The 24,034-nt window shown below is 41.3% G+C and overlaps 2 protein-coding genes across 8 annotated transcripts in view; both read left to right on the top strand.

The window, feature by feature from the left end:
- Nucleotides 1-24,034, top strand: part of REPS1 (RALBP1 associated Eps domain containing 1) — a 499,053-nt gene that overhangs the window by 157,127 nt on the left and 317,892 nt on the right. The gene's annotated exons all lie outside the window — the stretch shown is intronic.
- The window catches only part of NHSL1 (NHS like 1), a 175,626-nt gene that overhangs the window by 57,174 nt on the left and 94,418 nt on the right, over nt 1-24,034 (top strand). The window contains exon 1 of one of the 7 annotated variants that reach the window (XM_061378306.1): nt 16,254-17,059. The exons of 5 other annotated variants lie outside the window; for them this stretch is intronic. In XM_061378306.1, coding sequence (XP_061234290.1) covers nt 16,855-17,059 — 205 coding nt within the window. In that variant the 5' untranslated portion in view covers nt 16,254-16,854. Of the gene's footprint in view, nt 1-16,253; nt 17,060-24,034 lie in introns of those variants that run through there. One more of the 7 variants, XM_061378309.1, reaches the window with a different exon arrangement.

Here is a 24,034-nt window from a genome sequence, read left to right on the forward strand (position 1 = left end):
GCTTTTTTCCACCATCTCCTAGAACTGCTCTGAGAGGAGCACATGTACTCTCTATTCCTCCATGAAACTACCTAGTGTCCATATTTACAAAGCCCATATTGAAATGTACTAGTCCTTCTCAAATAATTAAAAATGAATCACCAAGAGAATGGGCAGCCAGTTAGGTTGACAGTTTCTAGGAATATTCTAAGCCTTAGTACCAGAAATCTGTTCATTATATTTGTGTAAACTTCCCCCCAGAGGGAAGAAATAAGCAGTGCAGTGCTGTGTTAGCGTAGCCATTCTTTCTACTGCTTCTGCAGTTTGCAACAGAACAATTCCCTGGTGACTCCCCCTGTAGAAATGTGTTGATATTGTGACTGAAATAATGGGTGAAGGGGAGTGGTGAGGGGGAGGATGAAAGAAATGGTGGGAGGATGGAGAGGGTTGCTAGTTTCATGAAATCACCAGCAGGTGGTAAAATGGAGACTTGTTTGGGGCAATTTTCAAACCAGCAGTGAGGAGATTGGCACAAATGAAGGTTCTGAGTGATGGGAGGTTGAAGCATGAAGGTTGATGGGTGCAATGTAGTTGGCCAGGGGAAGTGATGACCTGTATGGCCACAGGTATTTTCTGTCAAGCACACAGTTCCCTTTTTGCTTGCCACATCAAGTGGGCTTGGGCACCTAAGCGTCGGGGACAGTAGGTGTCTGAGAACTCCAGCTTTGGTTGCTGCAGCTCTCTGTTGGAGAGCAGATTTTACCTCCACAGGAAACTTGATTTTGGCATCATGTTCCTATGTGTAGACTCGCACGCTTTTGCTGGAGGCCAGCTGTGTTCAGGGAGCAGACTACTGGCGGCACTGGTGTCATGACAGTGAAGCTGACAAAATCCATATCACTTGAGGTTCATTTATAGGCAAGGGCTTGTGCGCAGCTGCGTCAGGTAAAGGAAACCATCCGATATCTTCCTTACCCTATGACAGGGAGCATTTGGGCCATGGAGCATTTTCCCCAAATGATGGCAAAGAAACATTGGGCTGCTTCTCAGAGGCAGAGGTAGGGCCAAACTGCTGAGAATATAGAAAATGGAATATAATAAAAACCAGGCTGAAATGACATCATTCTTTTCTGTTTCACAAGCATGCACTGCATGTGTGGACAGTGCACAGATGTTTTGCTTTGATAACTTGCTGTGTAGGTTTATGGCCTTGGAATGTTGGTAATCAGAGAGGTTGGTTTTATTTTTGACAGCGTGAAATTCTGGGGAAACATATATCAAACTTTAACTTACATCTCTGCAATATTCAGGGTGTTCTAGTCATAATAATTCAGTACTTTAAGTACTTAGCATTCTAAGTATTTTTTTATTACTCTTCCTTCTCCTTTTTTAATCAGTAATTGTTTCCAGACATTTTTTCACCATGATGAAGACCTTTGTTGATGTTTTCCTTTTTTGTCTTCTTTAAGTGCAATATGTAAGGAAGTGTTTTGATCCCATCCTCTTGCTAGAAAGTCTGAGCAGTAAACTTTGAACACATCATGTGTTTTGCCATCAGGATTTCCTGCCAACAGTGTCTGATACCACAAAGAAGAAAAAAAAGGTGAAATCTCTGGCGAGCTTTTGTAATGGTTTGTGTTAGTTTACTGTTGTATTCCAGACCAGACTCTATTGTGTCTAAGAACAGGATTGAATATGCTGATTGCTAGAGAACAGCTTTGCTAGGTGAACATAACACATTCCATAGGTTTCTCCCTTTTATGGGCTTGGCTACAAATAGTATTTTAGCTTCAGTATGGTTTAGCAAATGTAGTCTGCTTTTAAATAGACATTCAACATACGTGTGTCTGCTTTAACAAAGGGCCAACAAGCCATAGATCAGATAAAAAAATCATTTTTCACTCTGACTATATAATCCTACTAAATGAAGTTTATTTTTCCTTGTATGTCTTTTCTTTTGTTTGCCAAAGTTCCTGCTCTTTAATATTATCCCCAAGTTTCCAAAGAACTTCCCAATCAAATCATCAGGACCCTATTTTGGCATTTGTGTTGATGGAGACAGAAATGCTATAAATCAAGTAGAAGAGGGAGTTAAGCAGTAATATAAAGGTAGTGGAGAATGGTAGCTGTAGCAGACTGCTTCAGCTATGGACCAACTCATTTACAGTAGTGCATAGCTTGTGTTTCTTTACACAAGATTTGTGTTTTAGAGCAGTATAAGAGATCAATAAAATGGGATAAAATTTTCATTTTATATCATATGAGTATGGCTGTGCTGAGTTCTCAAAAAAAAAAAACACCCCAAAACAACCAACCCCAAACCCACAAAACAAACCCAAAACTACAACCAACCCAAACCGGCAGCAACAACAAAAAAACCCAAACCAAAATCAACCGATGTTCAAATGACCCATACTTGTAAAATCTTTGAAGACAAAGAAGCTTTAGGTTAAAGGCCTTTTGTGGGCAAGGAAAATTCTTCCCTCTTCCATCCTGAAATTGTGGCAAAGGGTCATCTTTGTTCTTGCAGTAGAAACATCAGCTCTTGTTTTGCCCAGTATCTTTTCCTTCAAATCCCTGTTAATAAGCTCATGTGTTGTCCAGCACTCCAGTCATTGTCTTCTTTTGTGTGGCAGAAGCATGTGACATTTGTTGTAAATGTTCCAGACCATTATTTAGTTCTAATACTGAAACACTGTATGATTGCAAAGTGTTAAGGTTCGTTTTGCGTAACTGACTCTTCTGCGTTGCATATCTCTTGCCAGCTGTCTGTTCATTTCATCATAAAACCGGAAAAAGCAATCTGGGTTGACCACTCTTGTTTTAAAAAATATTTTCAACGTACTCCAGTGTATCTAGTCAGTCATTTATGCTTTTTCTTTCTCACCCTCTTTAATATATTGGCTTAGTTTTCTCTGAGAAAGGACAAAAGGACAAAATGTCAGTCTGTATTGGCAGAGATATAGGTCACTTGACTAAATCAGCCATATTTCACCTTTAGGTATGAAGTGTTAAATGTTGATTTGGTCCCTTCTTGCTTTTTCTGAGAACAAAAGCAGCTTTTTTTGGAGCTGATCTGCAACCTGGAAGTAAACTGTCTCCTAGAGGAAAACAAGGAAACATAAACCAGAAATTTTTCAATGGGTACTTGTTTAATCTTTCACACCAAGCAGTATAAAAATTGGTTAGCTCATGTACTGGTGACCTGGCTTCAAAAGGTGGCAGTGATTGAATTTTTTGGTTTGTTTTTTTTTTTTTTTGTCCTAAATGTATTACTGATGCCAGAAGAATGAAACAGGAGAGGAAGAAAATAGATGAAGTATCAATCTTGTGACAGTAGTTGATAGCTGGGTGGAGGCATTCATGCGGAACTGCCTCCTTGCCTTTACACACACCCAGCTTCGGGTGATTGAGAAAGAGATTTCTTTTAGATGGAGCTGGTAAAGAAAGGGAAGGAGGTGGACATGTTAGTGGTGATCACATTCTGGTCATCTCAACTGTTGCTTAATTCGTGCTTAAAAAGACCCTGTGAAGTTACCCCTTTTAAGAATAGGAGCTTTTAAAGATGAAGTGGGGGTTTGGTATTTTTCCTTTGTTTTGAAAAAGTTTGATTAAAATCTGAGTGTAATCATCAATGATGAGAGCTGTTAAGATTTTCAGTAAACTCTTTGACTAAAATAAGCATTGTTGGACAAGAATTTTAAGTTTCTTTAATTAGCTTTTAAGTGAAATAATTTTAGTCACTTATGTTTGGCTGTGAGTTTTCTGGGAGAAGAGACTGTGTTAGTGATTCACACTTGCTAAAGTCTTTACCATATAGAAAGCTATTTTACTTATTTTCATAGAGGTGCTGCTTCAGTTCTTGCTTCTCTTCTAACACTTGGGATCTTGCAGTGTTTTTGTTAGTATGCTTGTCCTAGCTACTTAGTGGTGAGCAATTACTTAGTAAACTGCTTTCACTACTAAGGGTGTGCACCCAATTATTCAATAATGAAAGCCTGTATTTTTCTTGCTTCCACCCTGATGAGGCATTAGCTTGACAGAAGTGGCATTAAAACTACTGAATGCAAGCATTCAGCACCCTCCCCAGGAAAGCATCCCTTATCTTGCTTTGACTGCATTCCTGCAGTGTAACTGCTTCCATTACAGAGAATTCGGCTAAGATCTTCCCACCTGTAGGAGTGTGTTTAACCAAAGCACTCAAGATCTTGAGCTTACCCCCCAAAAATAATGAAATATGAAAATAAAAAGGATTATTTGTAATAGTTCTTTTATGGTGTTTGGGTTGTGTGAATTTCCCCCATCCCTCAAGTTAAGTTTAGAAATGTTCTCTTTTCTTTGAAGATAAAAGATGAGATTCTCGCCCAGATAAGTGACTCCCAAGAACTGGGATGTGGGAAGCAGCAGTACAAATATGATTCACCCTGAATTTTGCAGAAATTGGCAACACTGTGAAAGGCAACACATGCATGGTGTTTCCCCCCTCATCCCATATGCAGAGCAGCAGTGTGGTTGCTCTGTACTACCTTGCCTTCCTTGGCTCGGTTTCCCACTTGCACTATCCTGGGAAGCTGCACATGGAGAGGGAATGATACCAGAGAAAGTGTTTGATGAGGTTAAAGATACTTTCTCATGTGTCTGTGTGTGGCTCTGACTAACCGTGTACATCACTATAGAAAAAAGCAGTCATTATGGAGAGTTTGTGGGATGAGAAGGAAAGGTACGAAGGAGGCCAGCCTTCCCACAAGGAGATGCAGACCCAGTTTTACAGGCAGAACCTGTAGGACAACTGCAGATGAACCTCTGCTGAAGACATGCAAAGGCAACAGCACCCCTAAGCTTAAAAGTAGCTGGTGGTGCCTAAAGGATGAGTGTCTGTCCAGTGGACCTGCTGCTGAAGACTAGGAGTGCATTTCAGGTTGCATCTTGAACTGGTATTCCAGGAAGGGGTGTGTGTGTGTGTTGCATGTTTTGGCTGGGGAGTGAGATTGTGTCACCTCAGCTACAAGACAGTGACATCTCTTTTCCATCAGGGCTGAAGGGCCAGCAATGCCTGTCCTACCCTCCACTCACATGAATGACTTTTTTCCCTCTACTCTGTGCTTGCTGCTCTAGCACAGAAATGTATTTTCTGCCCTGTGTTGTAGTGGCTTTCTGCAGTAAGGCCCTAAGTGAAGATTTCCACTAAAAATATGATTAAAAAGCAGTGTTGAAAGCCAAGCAGCAGGCATCAACTTTGCCAAGGGGGCCTAGAGTTAAATCTTTGTAAAGGAAATCAGGTTCGCTGGAATTAAGTTGGAAATATGCTTCTACTTAATTTCAACAGGCTGCCCTAGCTAACTGTGATGTCTGTAGTTGGCTGACAATGCAGAAATAACCTATGAACTAAAAGAAGAGTTTACTTCGGAAGACAGCTCTTACATTATTTACCTTGGCTTCATCATCTCCTGAACTGGGGAGAACATAACAGTATTTCCCTCTCTTGATCCCTGTCTTGGCTGGTTGCTGAGGTGCTTTTGGATATAATGAAACCTCCTTAGCAGAGGAGAGAACTTCCAGCATAGCAAAACTGACTGCCAAACCTAAAAGTGAAAAAAGAGTGTGCATCCAGTAATGACCTTCCTGTGATCTTGGATACCATACTCCTTCTGTGTTGTGGCAATGACTTTTCCACACATCTTCGTGAAGTGTTTTGAATCTTTTTTGGTGACATATTTCACATCAATGTTCTAAGCGCTCTCTTTGCCCAACCCTGATCTCAACCCACTATGGAGTTTCCTTAGTAGTTTTTCCCTTGCTGAAAACTACGAAAGACTCCAGGCATCACTTTCCCACACATAGTGACAATAAAGCACTCTTTGAAAAAAAAACAAAAAAAAAAAAACAACAACAAAAAAAAACAAACAAAAACCAAAACAAAACACAAAAAAACCACAAAAAAAACCAAACAAAAAAACCCCAAAACAAACAAAAAAAACCCCACCTCTGCAAACAGATTTTCCTCCAAAGAAGAGTTCTCTTTGAAACTGAAAATCAAATCTTATTTTGTTTTTAAGGTAAATGGTGAACAGGGATCCAGGAATGCACTCTGCTGTGGCCTTCTTATTAGTACCCTGAACTGTCCAAAGAGAAACAAACTTGAGAGTTTGTAAAAGCCCCTGGACAGATGTAACCTTGGGGGCATGACTGATTAACCTGACACACTTTGCTCCTGAAGAAGTTCCCATTCTTTCACTGCTCATGTCCACCTGTCTGCTTCAGCTTGCTGTCCCTTTGGCTGTGCTGACACAGCTGTTTTGGGGCCATAAATAGGCCCACTGCAGTGATTTAGATTAAATCTTGGCATTCCATCCCTGTCAGTGTTCAAGGTCAGGTTGGATGGGGCTTTCAGCAACCTGGTCTAGTGGAAGGTGTTCCTACCCATAGCAGGGGATCAGAACTAGATGATCTTTAAGGTCCCTTCCAACTCAAACCATTCTGTAATTTCTGAATGTGGTTGCACTGGTTCCCGGGCAGTCCCTGAAGCACCTGTGCTTGCACAGCAACAAGCATGCAGAGGCCAGGGAAAGATGGGAACTTTATTTTCTGGCTTTACTTGATAGCAAAAGAAAAGGTGCTTTGTAATGACCCCACCTGAGAGTAGACACCCACTGAGGGTGGGCTGCATGCACTCTTATGGGTGCTCTCCCAAGTTTTTCTTCTGAGATACTCTCAGTGACCCCTAGAGCAGGCCAGAATTTGAGGGCCATAAAGGAGCTGCTTTGTCTGTTGCTTTAGGTTTCTTACAAGTGTCTAAACAGTGGCACTTTTTTCCTCTTTTTTTTTTTCTTTTTTTTTAAGAGAAACCATGTAGGATGCTAAATCAACAGCTAAACTGTGCCTTTTAAGATGGCCCATTCACTGATGAAGGATACTTGCAGGTACCATACATGTATTTTAGCCAAGACGTGATTTTTCCCTCCACCCCGAGTGTTCTTTAGAACTGTCTGTTGCCTTTTGCTGGCCCTAAACTAAACAGAATAACTCAGGATCCTGTAACCAGAGCAGCCCTTCATAAATGAAGGTCAGTTGGGTGCAGTGCTGTAACAACAGCCTGCAGACACAGCCTTAAACCAAGGCATCTTTTGTTAAGCAGAGGAATATCAACTGCACGAAGAGTTCCTGAAAGTGGGTGGTTTCTGCCGCCAAGCTCAGTAACGCTTTGTCATAATGAAAAAACAATACTGTCTGCAAGTGAAGATTGAAAGCGTCTCCTCACATCTGTTTTTCTAAGCTTGGGAAAAGGTGCCATTGGATGAGAGGAGCAATTCCTGCTGTGGCCATGCTCATACTTGAAGGAAAAGCTTTAAATGCCAACAAATGCCAAGGCGTCTTTCATGAAGCTAGTTTTAATTTATTTTTAGACTTGATTAATAGTTACTGCAATATTTGCCTTGCACATTTTTTAATGGAATGCTTTAAAAAACTCGTTTAATATGTGATCCCTTCTGTGTAATTGTGCTCTCATACAATGTCTTTGGTGAGAATGAACTAGCAGAGTTTTACCCAGAATTGTTTGGAAGACACCAGTGTGGAAAGCAGAGATGAGTCACTTGCCCTGGAGCAAAAAGAGCTAGCGATTAACCACAGAGCATGGCATTATCTTTATGCCAAAGCTGGCTGAGAAAACCAGCATGTTTTCCACTCGGCTATTTCAGGAAAAAAAGTAATGCAGAGAAGTGTTGGCTATTTAAGCAATCTTGATAATCTTGGCAATTTGAGGAGTTTTAGAAACGTTAGCATGGGAGGCATATGAATCAAAAGAAGGTAGTAGTTCCCATCTAGAAACCTTTGTTACTTTTATTTGATGAATAAATACATATGAAACATTCTCCTTGTTTGTCAGCGGACTCGTCCAGGTGAATAAACCTGGTTGCATAACAAGAATGTGGTATGTGATAGAGCACCTGGGTAGATACGGAGTATTTCTGCATAAATGTGTTTTCTGTGTAATCCCATGTGTCCGTATTAGTATTTCTTTAGGAATCTCTATACGGCATAAGTTTCTACTGCTGGCGGTTTACCAGATGCCTGTAAATAGGGAATATTTATTGTAAGTGGAATAATAAATCTCTCTTACTTCTCAATGTCCTTTGGTTTCCATTTGCATTTGGTGCAATAGGGTTCATGTTGATGAAGGTGGCTTGACTTTACAGGCTGAACTAGGTGAAAAGCACAGCAACTAAATCTTCGTTTTGATTTCCTCACAATAAAAATCTATCTTTTAAACCATATGTTGAATATTTTCTTTTGGGAATGTGTTTTATTTAGATTAGTTTGACATTTCCTTTTACATCTAGTGGCTTTTACTTTTGCTTACACAGAGAATACAGTAAGAAAGGGGTTATCTTCCATTTTTGGGTCCTACTTCTTTTCCTCAGCCCTCACCTCCTGAAAGATGTAAATATGTATTGCTATTGTGGGGCACTGTCCTGGGACCTAGGCCTGTTCATGTAGAGGTCTTCTGCTGTTCCACTTCTTCCTACATTGTGTGCAAGCTCAGTTATCGAGCTTGAGCCATGTTCCTTGTTTCTGCCAAGAAGAAGGTGAAAGACCTCATGAAATACTGGATTTGGCACGTGGGCTGCCAGTTGTGCCAATTGCTTTGCTTCATTTAGTAAAAGGAAAAAAAGGTACGGGAGCGGTATTTTGGCATTTCCCATAGGAGAAGTCATGCTGACAGAGGTGTTCAGGAGTTAATGATGCATCAGGATTGATACTCTGTTTCCATACATCTGAAGAGGAAGGCTTTGAAGAACTTGCATGATGAGGAGCTTAGAGTTGCTTTCGGGCTTGTAGATTGTCTCATGGGCAGGAAAAAGCCCTAGGTGAAAACTAAGCCTGTAATTTAGTTCACTGGTTAATAGTGAAATGTCAGGGTGACTTCATTTAAAAATGACTATCAAGGTGTGAATCTTCTTTGCCTTGATGAAACCAACTGAAATAGTGATTGGTGGTTGGCAATGGCTGTGAGAAGTCTTAAGTCTGATTTCTAAAATCTTCCCTCCTTGGGAGAAGTTGATTTAGGGTGTTAATATTGTGGGAGACATCCACTGGGCTCTCAGCAGATTAGTATCTGATGAACAAACATTTTTTACACCTGTAATTTCAATAATATGTAATTTCTCTTTCACTTTCTACCCCTCCCACCCTGCATTTCACTAAGTAAGTGGGGATGTCAGAAGATGAGCTTTCTTTAGATATGTAAACAAGAAGCTGTGGTACAAATTACAGAAGATTGCAGAGCCTTCATTTGGTTTTCTCTGTGCTGTGAGCAAAGAGATACGATTTAAGAATTGACACTCTCAGTTTTTTAACTGCGACTAAACAGCTGTCTGTTAAGGCTGATTATTTCACATGATTGAGAGGCAGCACCAGATTATTCGTGTTGCTGGCATAAATGTCCTTATTTATCCTGTCTTCTCTTCTACTGAGGATAATTTGGGCTTTCATTTTCCCTCCTGTCCTTACCTTGTTTTAGCAGCCAATTAATAGGAGCCCCTCCTGTGTGTCAAATGTTTTATACAGGGTTTGTTGGGTGAACCATAGGCTCTACGAGAATGACACTGTGTATTATTATTCTGTATTCTTGGGTCTTTTTCCACCTAGAAGCTGCTACTTGTAGCGGAAAATGTTTAAATGTTTCAGGGTTGCAAAAACAAAGAATCAAGGTCGATTTCAGGCCTGTATATGACAGAAGGGGAACTTGCAGGAGGGGGGAAATCTTTCTCGTTGGTCACAGTTGGTGTTTCTGCTGAATTACGTGGATGTGTACCTATGGAGCGAGCACATGTGTAGGCACTCCATCCAGAGAGAGCACATACATGTACATAGGCCATATGTTCATTATTTTAGAAGTTTTGTTTTCTCTTATATTTTTTAATCAAGCTTTTAGCCAGGCTATTTTAATTGGGATTAAATATAACTATGTGGGACAGTAAGACACAAACTGTTCTTGCTCACTCTGTGTGTCAGCAACATTCCTTGTGCTCATCCTCCGCCTAGAAATGAGTTTGTTTTAAACTAGAGCCTGTTGTGAGGAAGAGAGGAGATTGCAGCATTCCTCCAGGCGTGGCAGGGCTGGGTTTCATTTGCAAATTTTGTTCAGAGTTGCAACACACTCCTCTGTACTTACCATGTGTACGCAGGCATGCAAACTTACAGATGAGCTGAAAAACCATGACAGAGATCCTGTACCTGTGCACACACATGCAAAAGTGAGCCTTCTGTCTGTCTTCTGAAGTTCAATGTTCATGCATAGTTTACAGAAACAGCACATTCTTGGCTCTTTTCCTAAAAAAAAAAAAAAAAAAAAAAAGTACAGCATCAGTGAGGTTAAATAATTTTGCTGTTTTGGCTGTGAAGTAACACTGAAATATGTTTTAGTGATACAGGATTCGAGAAAAAAAGATTGTGCAAATAGAATCATATCTATAGTAAGAAACAGTTTCTTCTGTGTTTCTTCTTTTAATGTGTTCTGCGTGTCAGTGAGACCTGGTTGCAACACGTGTGAACTACGTTTTCAGTATTGGAATAGTCAGCACTATCCAAGTTTCTCACTGGGTTCTAATGTTCCCTTTTAGCACTGATTATTGCAAACACCTAGTAAGATTTATTAAGTTGCATAGTTTGTAAGTCAAACAGTATGTAAATACAAACAGGAAAGAAAACAAAATAAATACCTTTTGCGTTCATGGGCCTAGTAAATAAGATGAAGAATGAGATTTCTGAGTTTACTGATGATGATTCTTTGCTACTTCTGTAGCCACTCTCTCCTTTCTTGCTCTGTGGTTCTGCTATCTACAAAAACATTCAGATTAGAGCGTTAATTAGTTTATGTTAACCAGCAGAGGGCTACCACCACAAAGCAAACAGCCATATCCCCTCTGCAGTTTCAATGATATCCTCTCTGAATCAGAGAAGTGGGAAACAGGCATTTATTTGGTTGTCTGGGGTACTTTCCTGCAGGCAGAATGGTCCTTAATTCGTGTTAATGTTTTTTCTACAGTGTGGTTTAACTGGCTTACAGTTGTTTTTAGCACAGCCGCCAGCATTTCCACAGGAAACTTAGATGATCTAGTAGAAGTTTCTTGTGCTTCCCCAAAATCTGGTATTTCTAATGTTAACTGCTGTGTTGCAAAGTTTCACATGCATATTCAGGCATTAAAACTGATTTGAGTTCATTCTTAGTACAAACATAGCATATGCTGAGTAAAGAAGTAAGAGAGAGTAAACTGATCTTACAGTTTAGATGAAAGCAATGCAAATTGCATTTATTAAGTCACAATTTCTTTAAACCCATGTGTTCATTGCAGAGTGTTCAAGAGCAGGCAGAAATATATGTGGAGACAGGGTATTACAAACACACAGAGCTTTTTTCTCTTCTCCTGGGAGGTAGGAGCTGCCTGCTGTGATAAAGGGGTTGTTTGACTCAGAACATCCTCAGCTGGAGTTTGGAGTGGTGAGTGCCTGGTGAAGTGCAGAATGGTGCAGTGAAGGGGCGAGGAGGCACTGAGTGTTGGATTCCTTCTGTAGCACTGCTCGAGCTTCTCTCCCAGACCCTGTGACTTCTCATGTTGATCAGAATTGTTATTGATAACTTTTGGAGATTCAATGAACAGATGAGTGCCTGGGGGGGGGGGGGGGAGAGTAGATTTCAGGAAACTTATTCCCTCCTCAAAAATTCAATACTTGGATAGTTAATTTTCACAGACAATCAGCACTTGTGATGGCTGGCTAACAGTTGTGAGTGGAGTACTTCCTTGGCCAAACTTCAGCTTTGGAGGGGAGGTGACCCTGTGGTTAAGAGATTTTTATAAAGGATTTTGCTATGAAAGCCGAGCCCCACGACTCCGGAGGACCCATGTAGGAATCGAGGCAGTGGCTACAGTTAGAGCTTTAGCAGAGCTGTCTTAATTAGTGAGCTGTCATGCCCGAGTCATAAAACACTAAAATTGTTAATTACATTTTGAGCAGAGATAATAACAGCTTTCTATAAGCAAATTGCTAAAAGCCAAATCATGAGTGTGTGTGTCACCATAACTGTGTCGCTAATGGCATCTCTAACTCCAGCATCCCTTAGCTAGTTGGAGCGGACTTCACAGTGGGGTGGCTGGATCCCTGCCTGCACTCCCTGCTCACACACCACCCTGGAAATATTGCCTGCCCTGATACAGTGAATCCTTCCAGGGTACAGAAGCTGAAGGGGGGGAGGCTGGTGGCAGGTGCATCATGCAGACTGGTCCAAAACCTGTTTTATTCTCTGTGGTTGTTGCACTCTGTTTTGTTATTTTTTATTGCTTTCCCTTCCCCACAGACCTAATCAAATTTGAAATGTGGATGGGATGCTTGAAGCAGCCCTACAGTGCAGAACTCTCTTCTCTTTCAGGTGATCATTTGTAGCATGGCATATTTTTAAGTTGGGAAAAAAACCCCAAAGGATAAAATGGGTAACAAAACAGAAAGGAGATTTTAATTTGTAATTAGGGCATTCAGAGACCCTTTAGTGCTTGCGATAGAAGCAATTAATAGGCATGTTTTTGTGTGAGGCAGGGCCTACTTAAGTAGGTTGCGAGGCCAGTAGCCAGGAGACCTACTTTCTTTTCTTGGCTTTATTGCTTATCCTTTCTGTGATCTTGGGCAAGAGTCTTTATTTTTTTTCCTTTTCCTTCTTAACTTTTTTCCCCCCCTTTCAGGTCCATTCACATTGGAAGTAAGTTTCTCACTATGTGCTCTGCACAAGAAGGGACACAATCTTAAGTGGAAGATTGAGGCCCTGTTGTAATACCGATAGTTCTCTGTGCTGCTTTGCTGGAAATAATCCATCAGGAATGTTGGTTACTTTGTGGGTTTGCTATGTGAGCATCTTATGGGATACCTGTATAAGAACAGGCACACTGTAGAGAGCTCTGGTGAAGGTCAGGCTCACAAGGGTTCGATAGCTACCGCTGTTCCCATATATCTCTGCTTGGAGATGGTGAGTGGCACCAGGGAGGTGACCATATGTAGCAGATCTGGTGGTGCTGGGGCAGTTTTGGAGGTGGAGGGTCTCTTAAGGCCATCAGGAGCACCCCATGCCCTTTGCTGCCTGCAGCAAGAGCTGCATAGCAAAGGGTTGAGTTTGCAAGCAAGGTGTTTTCAATGGGCTTTGAACAGTGCTTAGTCCAAATGGCTTTATGACTAGCTGGTGATGAGCTGTTACCACCTGAAGGAAAACACCCAGGAAGTCCAAGAGAGGTGTCCTTTCTGCTGCTAGAGTAGTGGCTGTGAATCACCCTTGTTACTGTCTGCTTGAGTCATCACAAATGATAGACTAGGAAATGTAGGAATTAAATTAACAGGTGAATTGTGCCAAAAACCACAGCCCAAACAAAACCAGAGCACTTCTGAGGGGTTTTGAGGTTGGGTTGGGTTTTTTTTTGCTTTTCCGTATCATTGTTTTTTTACACTGAGCCGAAAACTTTTCCGTGCAATAATTTCTTTGTTTGCTGGCCTTAGGGGAACACAGCAGCTTTGAGCCATAAACGTGTTTTCTTAATAACTTTCAGAGAGAATTCTTTGATGATCAGGTTGTGATAGATGGTAGAAATCCTGATGGCATGTGAGGCTGTGCATATTTGCTTTTGTTCACCTCTAAAAAATAAAGAAAAGGGAAGGAGGAGGAAGCAGTTTAGCTTTCTACTTCAAACCCTGAGTTTCTTCTGTGATTCCTTCATGGTTTTTTACTAAGATGGGCTTGTATTAAGTGAACAAAAAAACTATGCCTTAATCTTTACATGCATAGCCTGGAAAATGTAAAGGCTGCTTACTTGTATGATGACTTCATAAGGGAGAAAACAGTCAGGCTGGAAAACTAGCTAAGCTTATTAGAACCGTACCTGGTTTCTCTTAAATGGCTTTGTAGAGTATTTTACAAAATTAATCCTCTAAAGTGTGTCAGTTGCTAAAATTTCCAAATCCTTGGCCTTGCGTTTGGCTACTGATTAAAGCATGGATTAAGCTGCAATTCCGTTGGTGTTAATGCCTAAATATGTGGTGGTTTTCAGACGGTAATCACTATTTTTTCTTGATCTTGGGAAATTTACTTTTGATCCACATGGGCAACAATGTATGAAGATGTTATGCTTCTTGCCACCTACAAATAAAAAGCGTTCTGTGGTGACAACAGTATTATGATGGATCTTTTCCTGCAATGAAATACCATAATGCCAAACTCTGAGCAAAGCATTGCATCACTTTGTATTTACAGTAACAATGGAAATGTTATGGTCAGTCACCCACAGCAGTATTTTTGCCCTTGCATCACCAAGGTGTGACTCAGCACCATGATATAAAGGCAGAGCTCCAGACAGGTGAGGCAAATTCCTAAAATCAAATTGCTGCCAAGACTGGGCAGGTCTCTGGGATTTACCCTGGCATTTTGGGTTAACCTGAAAGGGTTTCCTTCTTGTTGGTTTCTCTAATGTTCTAAGTAGTACAGTGGAATGGAGATGACTGTGATTCTACAGTTCCTAGCAGGGTTTTTATACATATGGCTCTGTATAATTTAGCCGGTACAGCTGTGGTAGTTTACAGTTCTGTGTACTTTGCAGTACTGGCAATTCTAAATGTTTGCTCTTTCTCAAAAGAAACAAGTTGACTTAAAACATGGTCTTTGATTCTTTGATTTTCACATTATATCCTGGCTATTTGAACATGGACTGCCCCAAAATGGATACTCCAGTGTTGGATGTCTAGGGCTATGTCACCCCACATTCTCCAAATCTTCTTCTGAGCAAAAGGCCTAAAGAATAAAACCAAAACACCCCCCCCAAAACAAACAAAAAACCAAAACCACACCTAAGTCTCTTGTCTCATCAGGGGTAAGGAGTGGTGTCTCTATAAGACAAAAACCCTCCATAATAGAAAGACCTGGTGACACAGACAGAAAAGCAAATGTTAGCAGTGCCTGCTCCCATTGGGCAGTCCTTCCCAACCCCACTACACCACCACTGACTCTGGGAAATTGTGGAAGGCCCGTATATGCACATACACATTACCTTGCTGGGCAAGCTCAATTTAAATGCAGCCTATTAAATTATTTACAGAAGACAGTTGGCCAGCCCATTGTGCTGTGTTAGTAGGAGCCAAAGGTCACTTTGGTTGCCTGGTTGATTCATAGGGTAATCTGATACAGTACTTAGCTTTTTGCCTCCCAGTCAGTGGGTTAAACCTTATCCTCTTATTATGAGTCAGAGAACCATAAGTTTCATAAAAAGCTGGAGCCTTTGTTTTTAATGGTTTTGAAGTGGCTGTGCAGCAGAATCCAATGGGCTGCGAGCGCATCTGCCAGGGGGTTGGGGCGTGTTCTGCAGTAGTGTAAATCTGACTGACAGCTTAGGAGCTGGAACCTTGTACCCTTGTTTTCTTAAGCTTCTTGTCCTTTTCCTAACATCATCTGCAGCTATGAGGATATTAAGGCATTTATGCTTATCCTTCAGATAGGTGTCACTTTTTGTTTTGGTGGTTTTGTTTTCATTTGTTCTTATGTTTTTTTTTTCCTGGGGTCCTCACTACCAGCATCTCCTTGAGGATTCACTGAGCTGATTTTGATATCTCATATGTTCACATCTATTTTTCTGCTGCAAGATACAAGCCTGTGTGCTTTTTGTCAGCTCTCATCTTAGTAACAGACCTTTGTATTGCTAACTTCTGTTTGCTTTAAAATGGTGCATTTACCTCACCTGCTTCCAGGTTTACTCCCTCTAGGAAGTGGCACCGGTGTCAGCATGCAGGGCAAGTGGTTGGCATTGCAGTAGCTTTCAGTAGACCCTAACTTTATAATGCTTTTTCCAGTAGCTAGCCTAAAGAGAAGGTGGCAGAACACAGCATAGCTGGGAGTTTAAACCTGGTTTGTGAGCTGCAGCCACACCAGTGGCAGTGTGGTTACTAGAAATGCCTGCTCACGTGCAGATTTTGTTTTGTGCCTGTGAGCGAATGTCTCTTTAAATGAACCACAGGTTACAGGGGCACTGATGTTTTCAGCACGCTGCTCAGGACGCCCCAGAGTTTTATTGTTCCTCTTTCCAAGTCCGCAGAGGTGCACAAGTGCTTCTCTATTTCTGCATTCAGAGTTCAGAAGTTTGTGCTGCCACCGAGCAGGCTGAGGAAAGGAGGAGTTTTGCTTCTGTGGTCGTGCTCTTAGGAGAGCGAGCCTATCGTATTTCACTCTAATCCTAAGCGATAGCCACGCAGTCTGTTTTATTGTTAGGAGAGCCTTCCTGGAGCTCCTTCACCAGGCTTTTCTCACTAAGGAAGATCAGGGCAGCCAGAACAAGGAGGCAGAAGTGTGGCGAGTCCTTTGCCCCTCCTGAGCTGTACCATGCCGGGATGTGATCTCTGCCTCTTCTTCTGTCCCTGTGGGGTGTTTTTGGTGATCCAGAAGAGAGGACTGAAATGCATGCACGCTCCTGGGGAGCGATGCCAAGGTGAAGAGTGGAGCTACAGTTTTTGCTGTTGAGTGGAGAATGGGGAAAACACGTGCCTTAGTGCTATATTCTGCTCAGCCGTTACATGCTTCTCTGAGCTGCTGCTGCAAGGTGCCACTTTCTGCTGCTTTTCTGCCCTTTGTTTTCTTTGGCAGCTCCCTAAGTGCTGTATCAAAACAGCTTCAGGGGAGCTGTGCTGGCACGGTGACCTACCTCCATACTGGTGCTGGGTTAAATGCAGCGAGAAGAAACCTGGACGGAAATCGGATTGAAATTGTTTAGCCTCCCACGAAAACCAGTGAGGAGGGGGACAGGAGCGATTTCAGAAAGGTCTGTTTGGAACTGAGACCAGTAGCTGGCTTGAAAGAAAATGAAAAAGGAGTGTGTTTCAAGACCTTTCAAACTCAAACAAAACCCAGGCTCCCTCTCGCGTGCTGTAAGCTGGATAAATTTCTCCTCCTTGTCAAGGCAGACAAAGAGATTGTTTCGCAGCGATGGTGAACTCTCCTCCATGTGCATGCAGCAGGTAGACGAGGATGATGAGAACTGGATCTACAGGAGCCAGCAGAGAAAAGGTGACTCTTTAGCTTTCTCTTTAACCCTTGTAATAGCTGCTGCTGTGTCAGCCCCTGGTCCGTGCTGTTGTCCAGCTGCTCAGGTCCCGCTGGGAGCTGCAGGTGGGGTAGGAGGAGGAGGGCAGCACAAAAGCCCAGGAGCAGCACTGCCTTGCCAAGTTTTTCTCAGGTTAAAATTGCGAAAGCTTATAGTAATCAACGGGAAAACCTTTAATTTCCCATCTGGGCAGCAAAAAGGTGTGTCTGTAAGTTTTGTTTATGCTTCTTGTAGCTGATAGTTGTTGATGTCAGATCCTCTGGGCAGGTGCTGCAGGAATCTCTCCTCGTTATGTGGTACCAAAAGCCATTTAAGACTTCACTTGTAACACCCTGGGTGGCTTTTTGGATGACTGCCTTGTGGTCCTACTGGAAAATGTTAAGTGTGTTTCGGTTTATGAGGGCAGATTGAGAAGAGGTCCCAGATGCAAAATAAAAGAGATGATAGTATGGTGATGGGAATTGCTCCACAGAGAGGAGGAGGGAGATCTAGGATGCATGATAGGCAGCTCTGAATGAACCCTTGCAATACTCAAACCTGCAGTGTGTTTTATACGGGACTTTTAAAAAGTAGGTTTTTTTGTGCGTGTTCATTATTTTGAATGGAGTTTGTCAGGTATTTATTCAAGCATACCTCATATTTTCCATAAATCAAATCTCAGAAGTTTGCTCCTCCGAAATGGTGAGCTAGTGTTAGCAGTGGCAGGCAGTGGCATGTGTGTGTGGTTAAAAATACTTTTTGAAGTGATTTGGTTGTAATTTCTCCAGTGCTGCCAGAGCACTGCTGTTAATGGAAAGTGTAAGGTTGACTCAGTTCTGTTGTAAGGTCGCTCCAGTAAGAGCAGGCAGGTTCTCCAAGGGCATTTGAACTTCAGAGATTTTTATTTCTTTTCATCTGTGGGAGCAGTTAACAGCTGTCTGACCAGAATTTCAGTTCTGAGTCAGGATGAATTGTGGCTTTAGTAAATGGTTTGGATGCAGGAACACTAACACAGGATGTATACCCTTGTGTTTTGCTCCCAGCATGCTAGAAGACAATTTTAATCTGTGCTTTGAAGATTTATTTTTAACCCCTTTTGCTCCTGAAAAACTTCCAAAGAGGGAGTTTGGATTTGTAATCAGTGGCTAATATTTAGTTCTGATTGTTGGCATGTTGATACTCTTCAGCATTGTCAGATATGCTTCCAATGCCTCTGGGATCTTACCGGTTGTGGAGCAGAACCACTGTACTCCTGCTGGTATATTAGGCACTCCTGCTACTGGTCACTATGTAACTTACACGAAGTTTCTCATGCTGCCTGCCTTAGCCCGCGCTCACACCACAAGGCAGAGATGGGAAAGGAAGCTTTACTGAAGGATTAATGGTGTATTAATTTTTCTGACTGATTTACATAAAGAGCCCATTGTACAAGCTGGAGGGGGAGGCCAGAATTCCTCCCATAATTAGGCACTAACCGTATGATAGCTTCCCTGCCTGCCTATAGCAGAGATGATTGTATGTTATTTTTTGAAGGAAGGTGGAATGAGGGATACATTCTTAAGGCTTATTTCCACTTTGCGGGGGCCCAATTTGCCTCAACTTATAAATTCTGGCTGGATCATAAATCTAACTGTGTAGTTCTGTCCGACTGGGATCATCTGCTTGGAGGGAGCTGACAAACTGATGGAGGATGCCAGGGCTGAAGAGAGTTTAGCTTACACACTCTGGCAGGAGAAACTTGTCATGGCTGCAAGTGTTTCACCCAGGACTGTGAGTCAGGCTTGCACAGTGTTGGAACAGCTCGAATATTGGTACCTGGCTGAGATGTAATCTTGGTTTGTGTTCAAAGGCAAAGCATATGTGATAAATGAATACTTGTGTTCTTGAATTAGCTTGCTCCACTGGACTGTTGCATTGCTGCTTGCCAGCCTTTGTAGGACTGAGGGCTCAAAACAGTATTGTACTTGGTGCTCAAATTAACCACATCACTTAGAATTTATGCAGACTAAAAGAATTGAGGTGCACAGCAGGCTGGAAAGATGACTAGTTTTACATAAAACCCAGAGTGTTTAAGTTAGCTGAAAAGCTATCAAAATTTCATCTATCAGAATAATTTTGCCTCCAGTTCTTCCTCAGGTGAATCAGTAAAAAGATAAACCTGACAAATCACAGCCTCTCCTCCTACCTTTTTCTTTGCCTAAGTGTACATGTAAAGGAGGAGCATTAACAGCGCTGGAAATGAAGGAATTGTTCTTTCAGCTGTTTCTCTTCCTGTCTTTTTAGACCTCTCATTCTCTTGCCGCTTCATTGCTCTTTCCCGCTCATACTGCATTCCCACGGGGCTGCTAGGTGACAGGCACAAGGCAGCATGTGTTGCGTGGTATTTCACCAGCAAAGTGGCTAATCTGCATTGGCTGCAAACAGGGACTTGCAAACAGTGGTGAGCAGCGAGACTGGTTGGATTTGTCAGTTTAAAACGAGCAAGAAAAACAAGACGTAAATGCTAACTGTGAACCTGGGACACACCCCAATGTCCTGCACAGCTGAGCTCTGTGTGAAAGTCAACGTGGAGGCTGCTGCTTCGCTCTGTGTTTTTAAAAGTTATGTAGTATTAAAGATCATTTTGGAACTGGTGGCACCAATTAGTCTTCACATCTGATAAAGCAGTTGCTAAAAGAGATGTTAAAAGTTGATAGCAAAATAAAGGTTTCTTGTTTAAAACATTTTTTGCTCAGCCCTCTTCCCTCCAGGTCAGCTGAAGAACCTTTGAAATGAGAGCACACTGTAACTCTCTTGTTTCTCTTCTTTGGTCTGAATTTTTAGTTCAGGTTTCTTACTTTGTAGGGTAGGAGGTGTTTTCAGACTGAAGCTCAGAGTGTTTTTCTCCTTTAAAACCACATCAGAACTGTTGTTTTCTTTTAAAAACACAAATAACTGACAGTTACTCTTCAAAACTAACATGAAGGTGAGTTTATGGTACAGATCTCAGCATATTTACTTTGACTTTGCAGAAAAGGACATTAATCACATTTCAGCATCAGAACATCTTCCTGAGTTGTGCTATTTGTTTGGTTAGTTGGTTTTGCTTTGTTTATTTTTTTATTCATTTCTTCCTTCCTATTGGTTTGAGGTTTGGAAGAGGTCTGAGCAGTGCTGCCTTCACGGCTGGGCTTGCTGATCTCCTCACTGTGCTGGCAGGGATGCAGAGAAAGGGAATATGTTTCTCTGGAGCAGTGACCTTATTTCTCCTGTTACTTCCTTCCAGCAGTGATCTTCTGCTCAGGAGTTGGGGAACGACAATTAGCAGTCATGCCTGGCCACAGGTGCAATGCATCCAAAGAACCTGTCACCCAGTGGGGAGGTTTCGCCCTCTTCCTCCCAGCTCCTGTCCCTGTTTATTGCTTGGAGTTTTTACTCACTACCTCCATTTAACTTGGTCACTTTCCAACCTTTCTGCATCACAAGAAAGTCAAAAGCCATGGCTGCTTTTTTTACTGCAGGCTGCACTACCTGGGAAACTTAGAGTCATTAGTCAGAGAAACCTAATTTCTCAGTAACTGCAGTCTTTTAAAGGCTGATCAAACATGGTTCAGAAGGCGGCAGCCGCTGGCTTTCTGCAGTCTGCTGGCCAAGTCTCAGTCCTTAATATAAAAGCATGGGGAATTCCCATTATTTCCTTGCAAAACCAGTCTAAATGTGAAACTTTCTTTTAATGCTAAAAATCCTTTAAATTCTTATGTAGTTACTGTGAGTTCAGCCTTTTGTGTCCTTGTGGCATGTTGGATGGAGCCAATCCTGATGTCCTGAGGACAACTCTTACAGAAGCTATCAGTTAACTTTCTAACTACACTGCACGTCACGGTCTGAGAACATCAGGCTTACCAAGGGGTTAAATTTCCATGAGCTGAGCAATTAATTTTTTCTGTCACAGTAGCAATATTGAGCTGCCTCGCTATGTCAGTAAAAATTATGTTCTTCAGCTATGCTTAGACTACCTGTGGTCAGTTTAAATATATATAGCATAAATTTTATACTGAGTTTCCCTTCACATTCCAGAGGCAGTTGGGACTCAAGAACTGCCATTTTTGCAATACCAAGGAGTTTGTGTTTTCAGTGCTTCCTGTAGAAGCTCAAGGTAGGGATTTTAGACTCTAACATTGTCTGATGTTAGCAGCTCAGCCTTTTTTTTTTTTGAAGTCCAAATGAATTTTTAAGTTGGGTGTGTTTTAAGTCATGAACACAGTTCATGAGGAGGTTTCAGGGACAAAGCAGCAATCACATTTTTTCTTTAGTAATGAGATTTAAGAGTGCCAAGAACTAGGAAATCCCCATAAGCAAGATTACTAATCCAGACATGCTGTTGCTATTCTAATGTAAAATAATTTTTTCTGCATAAGATCTTGTGGCCAAGGGGGGAAAAGTCATGGCAGTTACTACATAGATAAGGACCCGTAAACCCAAAGGGAGCTGTTAACATTTGTAGAAGCAGTAATATGTGATGGATTGTAGTGTTGGGGCATGTGTTTCTGTGAAAAGGATTCTTGAAGCTTTGGGCAAGTCCATAAATAATCATTTATGGAAACCTCAAAAAGTGTTTGCATAAGAGACTGGAAGAACTCCAAAAGAAATACTACATGTTTTATGTACTTTTCTGTGGAAGGCTTATCTTTTTTTTTTTTTTTTTTTTTTCAGAAAAGGAATGTTTTATAGGCAGGGAATTTTGTATATATAAGCAAACATATACAAATCTAAATATTTAAGTGGAAAAATAATGACAGATTTGATACAAGACAGAAAATTAGCCTTTATCATACCTTATCCTTTTATGGGTTCTGTGTGCAAAGATAAAACTGGGTATAGTTCCACGCATTTGTAACAGTTTGCCTGTATGGTTAAGTTCGCAGCTTAGTATTTGTGGTTGAAACCATTGGGGGTTGTGCTTTTATGGAAGCAGTCCTCAGCTGGGAGCAGGGGTGCTACTTAAATTACTGAGCCATGTACTATCTATCTTAGCATGTTTGTATCATGGTGCAGCAGAGGGTTCTGTAGAACTGTCGTGATATACAGTGGCAATCCAAACTTTTCATGCTGGTAGAACAGCTGGAGACAGTCGAAAGTCCTGCATTTAAATACAACTTGAAGTAGCAACTTTTATATGTTTGTACATAAACGCAAATGTAATCAAAGCTCTGACTTCTTTCCCATGACTCGTGGTAAATATTGCTATACAGGGGAAACTGAAAGTGGGTTTGCTACAAAATTTTGTAAGTTACAGAAACAAATTAAGTTTAAGTAAGAAATGTTGATATGTACCACAGAATCATTTGCTCAAAAGCACATCTCTGCTTTTGGTTTATCAAAGAAATGGACCCAGCCATCATTGCTATTCATTCAAGAAAATCCTTGCCAAATTTCAATTTTTTGCTATTTCTATAGTACAAATAACTTTTATACTAAAAAAGAAAAAATAAAGTTGGTTTGTTTTTTTTTTTATCTGATCAAAACTTTCCAAACATTTGCTGCAGTTCTTCCCTCTTCACTGACTACTATCCCAGTGAGTCCATGTGCCTCCAGGAAGCAGTGGCTGGAGGTCCACACTCTGTACTAAAGGACATTTCCAAGTAGACTGTGGCTGGTTTCACTGTTTATATGCTGTCTACTCCAACAGCCATAACCTCATACTCATGTAAGTCTAATGTTGAAGGGTCTTAATCTTCCAGGGGATTGTGAAATATTTCTTGTTACAATGAAGAAGCTGATGGGAAGAACACATTTGTATGGTGTTACATTGAGGAACCAACATGTTAGAGCTGCTTTCTCAGAAGTTTGCTTTTGTTAGGTGAAGAGAAAGTTAACCACAGGTATTTGAGAACCATGAAGCTCCTTGGGTTGCTGCTCCCAGGGCAGACGCTGGTTCCTTCTGGGCAGCTCTGTGCTGCTGTGAAGGGAGACCCTGCCTGATTTTGTCTTCTGTAGTGCACCTTGCAGAGTACACTTGCAGAGTAGCTCCAGGAAGAGTTTTCTTGGCTGGTCGCTGTAGAAGACCATAGTCTTGGGAAATGCAAACAAATGGAGTAGCACCTGACTTAACCGTGTGTTTCCAGAGTTTCAAGGATGTTGCAAACCAATTTGTCTTCCTCTACTTGATGCTTGGATTAGCCGTGCAGCTAGAGCAGTGCTCTTCACAGAATAGCTTGTTCTTGCTGCTGCTTTGCAGTGATGGAGAAAAATACTATGGGTACTATGATTTTCCTTCTGAGAATGTATTATTTTCACCTTTATGAATGGTTTCAAGTTGTATCTTGTGATGTACACACTCCTATATACTCCTATATACTTTACATGCTTTTTCTTGTTCCTAGGATATTTCTTGTTCCCTCTTAAATGCAGCTAATCCTTACGCTGAAAACTTGGGGAAATGTTTCTCACACAGTAGAGGGTCAAAATTGAGTCTCCTGACCTTCACATTTTACTCTTAGCTAGCTGTATTTTATAAAGCAGACTGGATGTTTTCCAGTGAGACATTGTATGCACAGTTAGAGCTGAAACAACGTGCTGTATGTGCTTTCCTACACACTGCTCATCAAGTAGGAGAATACATGAAAATTTCTATTTCCCTGCAGTTGTTATGCAACTGTTGCATGAATTGTCCCTAAAACTGAGGGGGCCTTTGTCTCCAGCATGGGCATAGCTCACCATTCTGGCAGGACATTGCAAATACTACAGCTACTTGTTTTTCTCCAATCTCCATTATAAATGAAAAGAAAGTGAAGTTAAAGGTTAAGAATGTGGTTTTATGACTAAAGTTAATGAATTTTGCAAGAGTGTATTTAGCTTCTATTACAATATTTGGAACAATTAAAAAGGGTGGATTTGACAGTTTGTAATTTAAACTGTGAAATACATTTTCTTTTTGTCTTTTAGCTGCAGAATCTCAATAAAAATAAAGAAATTGAACT

This window comes from Neopsephotus bourkii, unplaced genomic scaffold (genome assembly GCF_033783945.1).
Source record: "Neopsephotus bourkii isolate Nb327-2 ecotype Australia unplaced genomic scaffold, CSIRO-AGI_Nbou_v1 NB_1765, whole genome shotgun sequence".
Taxonomy (NCBI): Eukaryota; Metazoa; Chordata; class Aves; order Psittaciformes; family Psittacidae; genus Neopsephotus; species Neopsephotus bourkii.